Below are 13,120 nucleotides of genomic sequence, written 5' to 3'. Positions count from 1 at the left end.
GCCACTTTCATGGTAGCGTGCACTTAATCGCGATATTACACTTTGCGTGGTATTTAATGATCTAGCTACGTCGACTTGGCGCATTCCAGCTTCGAGCATACCCAAGGCCCTTAGCATTTTGTCTCTGTTAAGATGTCTACGCTCCATAATGTCGTTTAATACTAAACATAGTTATTTGAATGAATTCTGGCCAGTTATCATAAAAACATAGCCAGTACAGGTTAAATTCGAACAATTGATGCTAGGTGCTTTTTAAACATTTGACAAAAAATGTACAAACACTTCTCCCAAATTTAGAAATAACTAGTGTGACTACTTCGTTTCTATCGAAGTAGAAAGAATTGGCCTACAAATATGTGGTTGTTTATTCGAAACATTTATTTTTAACTTTAATAAAATAATATCCCTAGATTTTTCCGGTGTGTGTATTTCACTCTATTACAAAATGGGCACCATATTCCTTCAGCTAGGAAGTAGAATATCGATTTATTATTAAGTGGTCGTGGACAAAATCATTTAAATACCGAAAGAAAAAAGGATTTAAACCATAGACTTAAAATAAAATATAGACTGAGCATCTCATTCATAAATAGCTGGAACATGCGGTCAGACAAATGTCTTGTTATTGATAAGCGCTTCATTAACACAGTGCGACACGAGCGATAGATGGTTTGTCTCTGTCGTAACGGTCTTTCCCTGACGACTCTGCCGTGAAACACAACACTGTCTTACGTTTCTCAAGTACACCTGAACTCTCCCTATCATAGCCGGGTAAGTTTTTATTTTAATGAAGTTAATAATTAAATTAAAATATATCGTATTAACTTTTTTTTAAAAAAAAAAAAAAAAAAAAAAACAGGTTTTTAAATAAAACTTTAGAAAAAACAATTTTTAGAGTCCAAACAGGATAAAATAATAAAATACATTTTTTTTTTTTTTTTTTTTATATTCGAAATTAGGTAATTTTTGAAATTAATATAAATTATTAATTTTAGTCAAACATTGACAACCCCTAATTTAATCAAAAGAATCTTTTCCCACAGATTAATAGAATCGGCGACAGGGAGAGAAAAAAAAAAATGATGTTGTAGATTTTTTTCTGGTTAGTGAAGATACCTTTTATTGAAATTAGAGAAAGACATAAAGTAAATCTGTTTCCCATTAAAGCAAGGAAAGGTGATAGGAAGTGATAAATAAAAACTTACTTTATTAACTCGGTACTGTCTTAATTATACCGGGTACGCCTCAAAAGTGGCTCATCCTCAATAATTTTTTATAATTTTCAAATAAAAAACAGAAGAATTTAGTATGGTTAGTTTATATGAAATAAATTAGGAATGATTGCCGCATTCCAGTTGTTTTTGGTCACTTCCTGTGTTTCAGCGGAATGACTATAACTTTTAATTTTTAAAACGGCACCACCTCGTATATTTCACTGTTCTTGCGATAGAAAACTGACACTCTGAATAGAATGACAATATCATATGTCAATTTTGACATTTTCGCGTATAGGTTTTAATTGTAATTGGTAACGCGCAGGTTCATAAACAACAATTTGAATCGAAATACCAAGTGTGTGGTTTCAATATATTCATAAAAAAATCTTTTTCCCAATATGCTAATGATCCACCCTTGTTCCATTTGAAAAATTGCACATATGTATGATTAAACAATACGAATTTTGTACATCTTTTAAACCGGCCTAGACAAGAAGCCACGAAACCTATTAGACGATCAAAATATTTTTCCAAGGCTCCTTGATTAAAACTTAGTGGATTGAAAAAAAATGGATTGAAATTAAAATAAGATCTGTTTTTAAGCGACAATGTCAAAAGTTGAACATAATGATATGTCATTCTATTCAGAGTGTCATTTTTTATCGATAAAAGTAGCAATATACCGAGGGTGCCTTAAAAATCAAAAGATGTAATCATTTCGGTGAAACAGGAAGAGACCAAAAACAATTGAATACGTCGTCAATCAATCCTAATAATTTATGTCATATAACCTAACTAATACAAATCTGTTTTTTATCTGAAAGTAAAAAAAAGTATAGCGGTTGAAGCATTTTGGAGACGACCCGGTATAAGTTAAAAAAAATATTGTTTCATAATGTAATATCATTTTAAAAATTAAAAAAAAAAATGTTATTTTTAGATTCTGAAGATAATTCTTAGAATAACCGAAATATATTTTTAATAAAACATTATTAATTTATTAACAGGGTTATAATTATGATTTTGTTACCAATGTAAGTAAGTAAATATTGTAATGTAAAAGAAAAAATTCAGATTTTACAATTTTACTAAATATTATCCTAATAAGGGCCTTTCTACAACAACGCACTGACTGCCAATGGGTAAATTGAGAGTGCCTACCGGTCAAAAGTCGTTTCAAGATTATGATATATTTAAGTCAAATTGTCTTGCAAATTTTGGCCACTGGCAAACCTTTTTTATAGTTTTTTTGAACAGAAAAAGTCAATAAAATAAACACTTAAGGACTACTAGCTAAGAAAATGCGTTAATACTGCCGGGGAGATAGCGGCAACAAAGCTTTACCGCACACGTGCGACACGTACTACAAGTTAATAAATGAATGAATAGGCTCCCTCGCCTCTATCGGTGTTGTCATATTGTAGAGAACTTATCCTTATTAACCAGTATCCGACTTATAATTAGTAGTATAAGGACTATTTATACATCTATGGAATATTTAAAACCTACTTTATTAAACTGTAGTATTAATATCTCAATATATGTTTGTATAACCCAGAAAAAAAAAAAAAAAAAAATTTTTTTTAAAAATTGGGAAAAAATATTTTTTAAAAAAACCCGTGAAAACAACAACATGGCTGGATGAGGAAGGCTCGGTCGACTTTACCCAGAAGTAAACATGTGTCAACAAAAAAAGGTTTTTTGTCCGCGTTGAGATGTATAGTGTAGTCTATATTTTATTTTTAAGTTTTTTTTATTTAATACATTTTTTCCTTATATTGCAAATAAATAACTTCTTATATGATATTTAATTCTTTCAAAATACACACAATAATTATTGTACAATTTTATACTTACTTGAGCAACGTGAGGAAAGCAGACGGTTCTACATCCGGTACTTCTATTTCTTCCTTACACTCGGCCAAACCTCCGTAAAACATGGCATAAAACACCGAACTACCCGTTGCAAGGACGTACTTGTGCGCTGGAATGACCTGTGTTGAACCTGGGGATCCCACAACAAACCTAGACACGCAAAAAATGATCAGAATTATTAATATAGTCTGTGAAACGAATAACTTTGAATTTGACAGTTCCCGCGGGCTTTTCTAGTGTAAATTTTATTAGGTTAGCAACTTGCGGCCATGCTGATGCAATGCCGTCTCTAATAGAACAGCTTCAGAGCGAAATTTGTGACGTCACGCTAGTTAGATATACGGATTAATTATTTTGTAGAATACACGGAAAACATAATTATTCCTCGTATATGTAATTTTCTGAATTATATCGACAACTATTTTTTTTCATATGACAAAACCACTGATGAAGCTATAAAACGTTAGTATAACGTTTTTTTTAAACCAAAAAATATAATGAAAAACCAAATAATACTTAATCAGCGTTTTTCCCGAACTAAATCCCAAGAAAATCAAAAATTTTTTTAAAAATTACTTTTATATATAAAATGACAGCGATGCCTTTATTTAATAGCCATCGCTGACGCCTTTATTTTCTATGATTTTGTATTGATTTGCGCAAATATAATTTTTCGACCAACATTGATGCTTTCAAAATATACCATATATAATTTTGTGAATGCAAATAATATATATTACTATTATAGATATTGAATGTTTTTTTGTTAAATAGGATCGATTTTCAAACCCCAAAATTTAAATATATTTTACATTTTTTTTTTTTTTTTTTTTTTTTTTTTTTTTTTTTTTTTTTTTTATTGTAAAATATTTTCTGCATTTGTATGGTTCATAGTTTATCTTGCAAACTATTTTATTAGCTATAAAAGGTAATATATATACTATATAATATTATATATATATATATATATATATATATATATATATAATATATACCATTTATGTAATAAGTAATAATATATATATATATATAATTATAAATATATATAATATTATATTAATATACTATATAAAAATAAAAAAAAAAAAAAAAAAAAAATTCTTGGGGATAGCGGTCTAGAGGCAAAAAATTAAACAATTTATTACAAACGCCAAGCTTTCGGAAAATATATTTTTCCTTTTTCAAGGCTAAAACATATCACAAAAGTCAACTGAAATATAATATAATATTATATACAACTTACGTGTAAAAAGTTTAATTATAAAAATGGAAGAACTGTCACTTGTTTTATTATTTTCCTTTTCTATTTCACGAAAGTAAAAAGAGTCACCTATTTGATTCGTTCAGGCACTCATTTTAAAGAATATCAGTAACTTTTTGGACAGAGGGATTTTATATTTGCCATGTTGGTAAAAAATAACGGTCAAAATTCAAAGTTATTCATTTTATAGACTATAATAATCATAACAAATATACAACGTCATTATACCTTATATCTGCCATTAAATCATTATTAAACATGGCAGCATTTCGTTCCCTAACCGTAGGCTTCAGGGCTTGCCAGTTAGGGTCTAGGGTACTTCCCTGGCCCACCGGTGAGATCAGAGGCGGAGTAGGTGGGGGAGAACCAGGGTTACTTGCTGGCTGCATTACCTAATAAAAACGATTTTTTTGAAAGGGATTTTCTATGCATTGGCCCGTAAAATGCGAACATTTTGGCAGATTAGGATTAAAAAATTTAAAATTGATAAATTATTGTGTACAGGGAGCTTTTTAGTAAGTTTATAAATTGACAAAAATTGTATTATTGATAAAAAATTTATTCGAGGGATTTTAATGTTTTTAAAATTTTATTAGTAATTTTTTTATTAGCAAATTTCAAGTATAGGAAAATCAATAAAAATTCGCGTGCACCTCATGGCCAAGGACTGTTCGATCGCGTCAAATCGCCGCTGTCGTAGCCGCCGTGGAATGCTACGTCACGCGCTGACCAGCGCTCCACAGTGCGGCGGATGGTTATACTAGCGGGACAAAATCTCAAGAGCAATGTTTGGGACTTAAAATCCAAGAACGTAGCAAATGGTCTAATATATAGCATGGTACAAAGAATACAAGGTATGATATTGCGCAGGTTGGTCGCTACGTCACAGGTGATAACAGGCGCTATTGGTCAGCACGCTCCGCGCGCCAGTTCAAATCGTCAAGATATTGTTATAAACCTGTTTTTTTTGTTTATGTACTGTCATTGAATTATCGCTAAGCAAGTTACTGTGGAGCAGTGCATAAGGAGTCGGGCTAGGAAGTGAGAGACCGGAGTTCGAATCTCGGCCGGAACATCACTTTTTATTTATTTTTTAAATACTGTTGTATTCTATAGTTTATTTTTGTAGTATAAAAAAAGAACTATTTATTCTGTTATTTTTTAATCTCCGTTATTAATATAAATTGATTGTTAGTACAATACCTCATTTAATATAAAATAATATTCTACTTTTTGAAATGTATCGGGCCGTAATTGTACCTAAAAGTAATATATTTTTAGTGATATACCATATTGTAAACTATTTAATATTTCAGTCACTTAAAAAGTTAATTTGCAATGAATAATTGCCTACCATTAAAGGAAATTTGAGCTATATAACCCTTGATGGGCATATTCTGGGTATGCAAATACTTCCTTTAAATTTTGGGTGTCGTTCAACCGATTTATTCTCAAAACCAGAAACATCTACATATAAAAAGAAGCACAGGTCACTAATTATAATAAACTTCACCCTTGGTATTACTTCCACTAATTATAATAAACTTCACCCTTGGAATTACTTCTATCACAATTACAAAACGTTCATCTGCATTGGCATTTTCTACTTTTCGATGGGAAACAATAAACTTCCCAACATTTTTTAAATGATGTAACAATTCCTCTTGTGGTTACTTTTCCATAGATATCCTCATCTCTGTCCTCATGTGAATTCAGAGGCAATAAAATGAAAAATTATTTACCATAAACATCGCAAACTAAAAACTTAATAAACAATTTTATACCGAATATAGAAATAAATTTAGTATTTTTACCTATTATCGTCCAAATCCATGTTAATAGATAATTATTATTTTTAAATATATTTTTGGAACTGCTGGTTTTAGTAATTATTAAATTAAACGAACTAAAAAATCTTAAAAATAAACAATTCTTAACCATAACCCCAAAAATGCAGATCTCCTGTCAACTTTCTTTATTTTTTATTTATTCATTATTTTCCTAGTGACGTCACAGGTGGTATGCGCGAACTGAACGAAATTGGAGCCGCTATCGATCATACCTTGTATTCTTTGTACCATGAATATATAGCAACTATATGGTTAAATTTATTTATTTATTAACAACTTCATTTATTAATAAATAAATACGAGATAATAAAACTATGATATTATTCGTACATGACACACAAAAACCGTATTGTAAACTATTGCCAAATACATAAAATTATGATATCAAAAAACTCTTTAGCAGTTTTTTTTAAATTAATTTGTAATCTTGTGACACCCTCTATAATTTATTTTAAAAAAATATATTTTATTTTGAAAATAATAAATAAGATAGATATTTTAATTTTAATTTTAACACTCGGTAATTGTAAATTCATATATTAAGTATCTAAGACAATTTTTTAAACTCAGTGCCTTTTGATGGAGTTGTTTTGTTTTTATACTATCCGATTGAAATGAATCTTTTTGGGCATTCACCTGTTAAGCTTGAACTCCCTGTGACTGCGACTACCTGTGTTGGTAACTATTGGTAACTCAAAAGATCTACATCATTCAATATATCGATATTTGAAAAAAAAGTGTAAGTTTGATATCTGCAGAACAAAGGCACGAAGGATTTTAACAAATAATATACATACAGTAGAAAAGTACATACCTTTGGCAATCTTCAACATAATTTGGCTTTCTAATAAAATGTATAAGCATTTGTAAATATTTTGTTTTCGTATGATCTCTGCCTTGCTGAGCAGAAAACGACCAAATTTGGTTGATAAAAATGTATCGAAATACAAAGAATATTCATGCATTTTTTATCAATTGGAATGTCTACTATTTATTCTTATCAGTACACATTTTTTGGCTTATTTCTAACCAAACGCTTTTGTCCCGCTAAATGTATCTTCCAACGCACTGTGCGCTCGTCCGTCAAATGCAAAAATAACTGTCACTGTCTAAAATCTTTAGCGCCAACTTCAACTCGGTCAGTAGATGACGTAAAAAAACTGACAGTGCAGGAAGATAGGAATCGAACTATCCTTATCTCTATAGTATCCTTGCCTCATGGCTACTTTTTTTACTTTTGAGTTTTGACAAGAAGTGTCAGATAAAATGTCACATTATCCATTTGTTAAATAAACAATAAATAACAATTAGTTTAATTGTTATTAATCTATTTTTTGTGGTACTCACTGTGTTAAAGTATTTAAAACAAATATAAACGTCAAAAATGACTTACATATGAACATGTAGAAAATATAGACTATTAATTGGGGTAGAAAAATAATATTCTACGTGTAGAAAATACGGTAAAATATGTAAAATTTTCTATCAACCCAACCCTGCCTATACATATTTTAATGGCAAAGCGATTGGCGATAGTGTAAAATTCGGTAACAGCCCTTAAAGAACCAGTACTACTGGTAGTACTTCTTTAATCTTTATAGATACCTACAGTAATTTCAATAAATGACAAACTTTTATTGATATCCCTATAGACATTTTTAGGCTACTTTACAGTAGTTAAAATTTAGGTTTGGTTTGGTTATTTAAGACATTTTATTTTATTTTTTTCTCTCTGCAAAAGAAAGTAGTGTACCTGTAACAAGCCTCCTGTGTCCTTTTGAGACATTGAATGCAGTGGGTGCAGATGACTGGATTGCTGATTCGAAATTGGCGGTGGTGATAGACTGAGTGAGCCATTTGTAAGGGTTTCTGCTGAAAAAAAGTCTCATTTTACTTAGAGAGTAATAAAAGGAAAAAAAAACAAGAAAATTCAAAATAAAATTTAAAACTAATTATTGATTTCCCAAGCAGTTTTTTTTTTCTTTGCAATAATTATAAATTCTAGACTGTTTCTAGTGTTTTAGGTGTCCAGGTTTCGCATGCATAGGTCATAACTGGTAGTACACATTGATAGAATGTTTTCTTCTTTAGATAAAGTGTGATTCTAGATTCTTTATTCCTGGCTGTATTTAGTTCGTTAATTTGTACTTGTGAGATTCAAGACTATTGGCAATTAGGACTATGTCATCAGCAAATCTTAGATGGTTAAGATATTCTCCATCTATTTATAATCCTTTGTTGGTCCATTCCAGTTGACAGAAGATTTCTTCAAGTATTGCTGTAAACAGCTTTGGGGATATTGTGTCTCCATATCGTACTCCTTTGCCAATTTGTTTGATTATTCTAATAACAATAAACTCTCAAGCATTTTACAGCCTGACTGTTCTACTTTGCCTTAAAAGTACATAATGCATAGGTCTCACATTTGTTAAACACTCAATATAATTACTAAACTAACACAAGTACTCTTTGAAATCTTTAAAAAGATTCTAGCTTGACATACACTGAACAATTCACATTAATTAATGTCTAAATATTTACATAGCAAGTCATTTCACTGGGATATCACAGTCACAGTCAATTAAGCTATTATATACATACACCAAACAAAATATTGCTTCTGTTGAAAAGTAAACTCCGATTTCGCTTCCTTTTATTGATAAAACTTTGTAGGTACATACATAATGATTTTTTTGTCCTAGTCCTGGATTATCTGAACCTGTAACATAGAATTTTACCCTACCTGTGTGTCTGTTCATATCCCTGTTGGTTTTTAATTCCGATTTAACAATAACATACAAAAGGCTCATTTCAAAGTGCTAAAATTAGGTTAAAAATATATCACTCTGAAATTATAATAGTACTGATGCCTGTTTTAACTCCAAACTCTATTATAATCACACTGTTTATAATTATAACGTTCACAGACTTAAAATTAAACAGTTAGAAGCTCTAATTTGCAAACCAAAACAAATCGGCCATGACAGAATCGGTTTCTTATGAAAACTCCCTCCCGAAGAAACGTATTTCTGAATAATTCGCCGTATAAGCACGAGGTGATCCGCACGAACCGACTTCCTTTTCCTAAGCGTCGCACATATGGTCCTGGGCGTTGACCCGAACTACTCCGGAGTAGAATCTAGGCTTCTGGGGTTCGTTCGTTTCCTGATTTTATACCGATCGATGGGGAATTCTAAAGAATGTTTCGCTTCTTACCGTTCATCCAAGCGTTGGTTTGGGACACCGACATGTTCTCCGTGCGTTTGTTCACTGGCTTCGTCGATATTTTCGAGTATAAATTGGACATTGCCATTTCAGGACGGCCTTGGATCGTTTTGCGAGCGAGAGCCGTTCACCGTCGCTCTTTACCGGCCGCCATCTTTGCGATCTTCAATCGTTTGTACGTTAGAGCGTGCGACGGATGGATACCCGGTTATGTATGGAGTTGAAAGTGACGTCAGTTCAGGTCAAAATATATATTTTTTAAATTTAAATAGAAATTAATGTTTGTTTTTGCTAATTCATTATACAGGGTGGTCCGAACTGTATTCCGGAAACTTAGGCCGCGTATTCTGCAGATAAAAATAAGTAAAATAGTTCGTATAAATATGTTCTAAAATGCTTGGTTTCCAAAATACAGGGTGTAGAAGTTTCATTTTTATTTTGATTTTTTCAATTAAATATCTCAAAAACCAAAGATTTTAAACATATTTAACCCTTATAATAAATGCCTTTTTCTGGGTCCAAGAATCCAAAAATGAAATAAAATACCGGGGGTTCCATAAGAAAAAATATAACTTTAATATGGATCTTACTTCTGAAACACCCTGTATATTTCAAAATAATTTTAAAATGTGCATATTGCCTCCCCACATATACCCATAAAATATTTTGTTTTTACATCTTTCCGTTTTCGTATAATCAACCGACGCGAACGAGGTGCGCCATCCTGTAAATAAATACTGAATTATTAGTATTTTAATAAAGCACGCTTTTAGATGTTTCAAAAAACTTTTAATAAGAGTAACTTTAACTCTACATATATGTTTCGGCTTGTTAGGCCTTTTTCAAGAGTTTTTTAAGAACTAATCGTCTAACTACACTGTAACATATATATATTTGCTATGGGGGTGGGTTCAGAGAGTTTACAATATGGGTAATAAAAATGTGTTTAGAAATCCTTGTTGGTCGTTAACATTATTTTCGTTTTTAATAGATTTTAGTATTTCTTAACTGTTCAATGTAATTTAAGCGTCTACCTTTTGTTTCTCTGTGTAGTAACTTAATTGAGTTTTCATTAATTTGTGATTATTTTCTATACAATGAGTTGCAAGATCAGAACTATGCTGGAGATTATTAATAGATTTAATGTCTTTAATCCTTGATCTAAATTTCTACCTTTTTGGCCTATGTACACGGTATCACAATCATTGCAATCCACCCTATATACACCTGACTTATTTTTGACATTAGTTTTGTCTTTTATTATTTAATAAAATTTGACCTAAATTTCTTTTTTATTTACGTTAATAGTTTTACATCCTATTTTATTGAGAGATTATTTGATATTTTTGTTAGTTAAATTAGGAATGTAGTTTAAAAGTCGATAATTGTTATTGTCTTTAGAATTAGCGGAATGAAAATTTTTCATTAATATTTTCTTTGTTTTTTCTTTAGCATATTATCAATAAGGAAACACTTATATCCATTGTTGATGGCGATTTGTTTAATAATATTTAACTCTCTTTTAAAATTCTCTGGGCTCAGTGGAAACATTACTAATCTATGAATTAAACTATGAAAGGGTGACATTTTGATTTGCCAGGATTGGTGTGATTGACTATGTATTACAGTGTCTGTGGTAGTGGGTTTTCTGTAAATATCAAATTGTAATCTATTAGACTGTTTTATAATTGTAACATCAAGAAAATTGATGGCTATTTTCAGTATAACAATGAAATATTTAAACAGAAAGATGGGTTACCGATGGGTTCCCCAATTTCACCGTTATTCGCAGAAATATTTATGGCAGATTTTGAAAAGAAGCTATTTAAAAACAAGAGTAGTTTAATATCAAAAATAAATTATTGGGCAAGATGTAGATACTTTTTGTATTTGGTCAGGCACCGAGAGAAATTTAAACAGTTTAACATTATTAAATTCAATTAACCTGAGAATACAATTTACTATTGAAAAGGTATTAATACCATCAATTTTCTTGATGTTACAATTATAAAACAGTCTAATAGATTACAATTTGATATTTACAGAAAAAAACCCACTACCACAGACACTGTAATACATAGTCAATCACACCAATCCTGGCAAATCAAAATGTCACCCTTCATAGTTTAATTCATAGATTACTAATGTTTCCACTGAGCCCAGAGAATTTTAAAAAAAGAGTTAAATATTATTAAACAAATCGCCATCAACAATGGCTATAAGTGTTCCCTTATTGATAATATGCTAAAGAAAACAAAAAGAAAATATTAATGAAAATTTTTATTCCGCTAATTCAAAAAGACAATAATAATTATCGACTTTTAAACTATATTCTAATTTAACTAACAAAATATCAAATAATCTCAATAAAATAGGATGTAAAACTATTAACGTAAATAAAAGAAATCAGTCAAATTTTATTAAATAATAAAGACAAAACTAATGTCAAAATAAGTCGGGTGTATATAGGGTGGATTGCAATCATTGTGATGCTGTGTACATAATAAACAGGTAAAAATTTAGATATAAGGATTAAAGAACATGTAAAGTCTATTAATAAACTCCAGCATAGTTCTGGTCTTGCAACTCATTGTATAGTAAATAATCACAAAATTAATGAAACCTCAATTAATTACACAGAGAAACAAAAGGTAGACGCTTAATTACATTGAACAGTTAGGAATACTAAAATCTGTTAAAAAACGAAAATAATGTTAACAATCAACAATGATTTCTAAACACATTTTTTTATTCTCCCCTATTGTAAACTCTCTGAACCCACCCCTATTAGCAATATATATATATATATATATATATATATATATATATATATATATATATATATATATATATATATATATATACATATATATATATATATATAGTTACAGTGTAGTTAGACGATTAGTTCTTAAAATCCTGAAAAAGCTCTAACAAGCTGAAACATATATGTAGAGTTAAAGTTACTCTTATTAAAAAGTTTTTGAAAAAAAAAAAAAAAAAATATTAAAATACTAATATTTCAACGATGTTTCACAAGGAACCAACCACAGCTTCAGTACAATTTATTAAATACTGAATATTTGACTTTTTCTGTAAAAAAACAGGAATTGTTTATTTTCTTTAGCTCTATGGACTGACGTCAAATAATGCACCATATTGACACATATAAACACGTATCTCTTCGTTCTCATAGTCTACACTCCCGGGACTCATCAAAATTGCGGGCTTGCCAGATCGTGTAAAATTTACAGAAATTTCGTGAATTTATTGAATTTTTATTACGCCACGTTGCCAAACTGACTCGTATTTCTTATAACTAAAGAAATTATTCATTTTTTGTAACGTAAATAAATTTAAAATTAATGTATTCACTCTTACCGCTGTTGGTACACAGTTTGAACGATTTTTAATAAAACTTTTTGTAGAAAAATGTAATAATAATATGTCTTTCAATGAAAGCAGCGTATGTATACTGCTTGGAAACAAAATTATAACTAGTTTCGCAATGCTTTTTTTGGTGTCCAGCCTTTTATGAGGCGCTGTCGTCACATCAATTGTTTTAAATTTTAAATTGGTAATTGTTCTCATAACTCTATGAACTTATAACTTTTTATTTATAGCAAAGAACGTATGAATTACAAAATTTTATCGTAAAAATTTATATAATTTTATCAAATAGGTACTTCTAA

General features: G+C 29.9%; 1 protein-coding gene across 6 annotated transcripts in view; it reads right to left on the bottom strand.

Annotated features, from left to right (window-relative positions):
• The window catches only part of LOC115876176 (BTB/POZ domain-containing protein 6-like), a 35,562-nt gene that overhangs the window by 18,569 nt on the left and 3,873 nt on the right, over positions 1–13,120 (bottom strand). Inside the window, exons 1-4 of one of the 6 annotated variants that reach the window (XM_030891867.1) lie at positions 9,420–9,608; positions 7,957–8,075; positions 4,582–4,745; positions 3,075–3,242 (exon numbers count right to left, since the gene is read on the bottom strand). In XM_030891867.1, the coding sequence (XP_030747727.1) occupies positions 3,075–3,242; positions 4,582–4,745; positions 7,957–8,075; positions 9,420–9,516 (548 nt within the window). In that variant the 5' untranslated portion in view covers positions 9,517–9,608. Of the gene's footprint in view, positions 1–3,074; positions 3,243–4,581; positions 4,746–7,956; positions 8,076–8,946; positions 9,210–9,419; positions 9,609–13,120 lie in introns of those variants that run through there. The other 5 variants (XM_030891868.1, XM_030891869.1, XM_030891870.1 and 2 more) reach the window with 5 other exon arrangements.

Source organism: Sitophilus oryzae, unplaced genomic scaffold (genome assembly GCF_002938485.1).
Source record: "Sitophilus oryzae breed Bouriz unplaced genomic scaffold, Soryzae_2.0 scaffold_1420_pilon_pilon, whole genome shotgun sequence".
NCBI classification, from domain to species: Eukaryota; Metazoa; Arthropoda; class Insecta; order Coleoptera; family Curculionidae; genus Sitophilus; species Sitophilus oryzae.
This window is presented reverse-complemented; position numbering and strand designations above follow the sequence as displayed.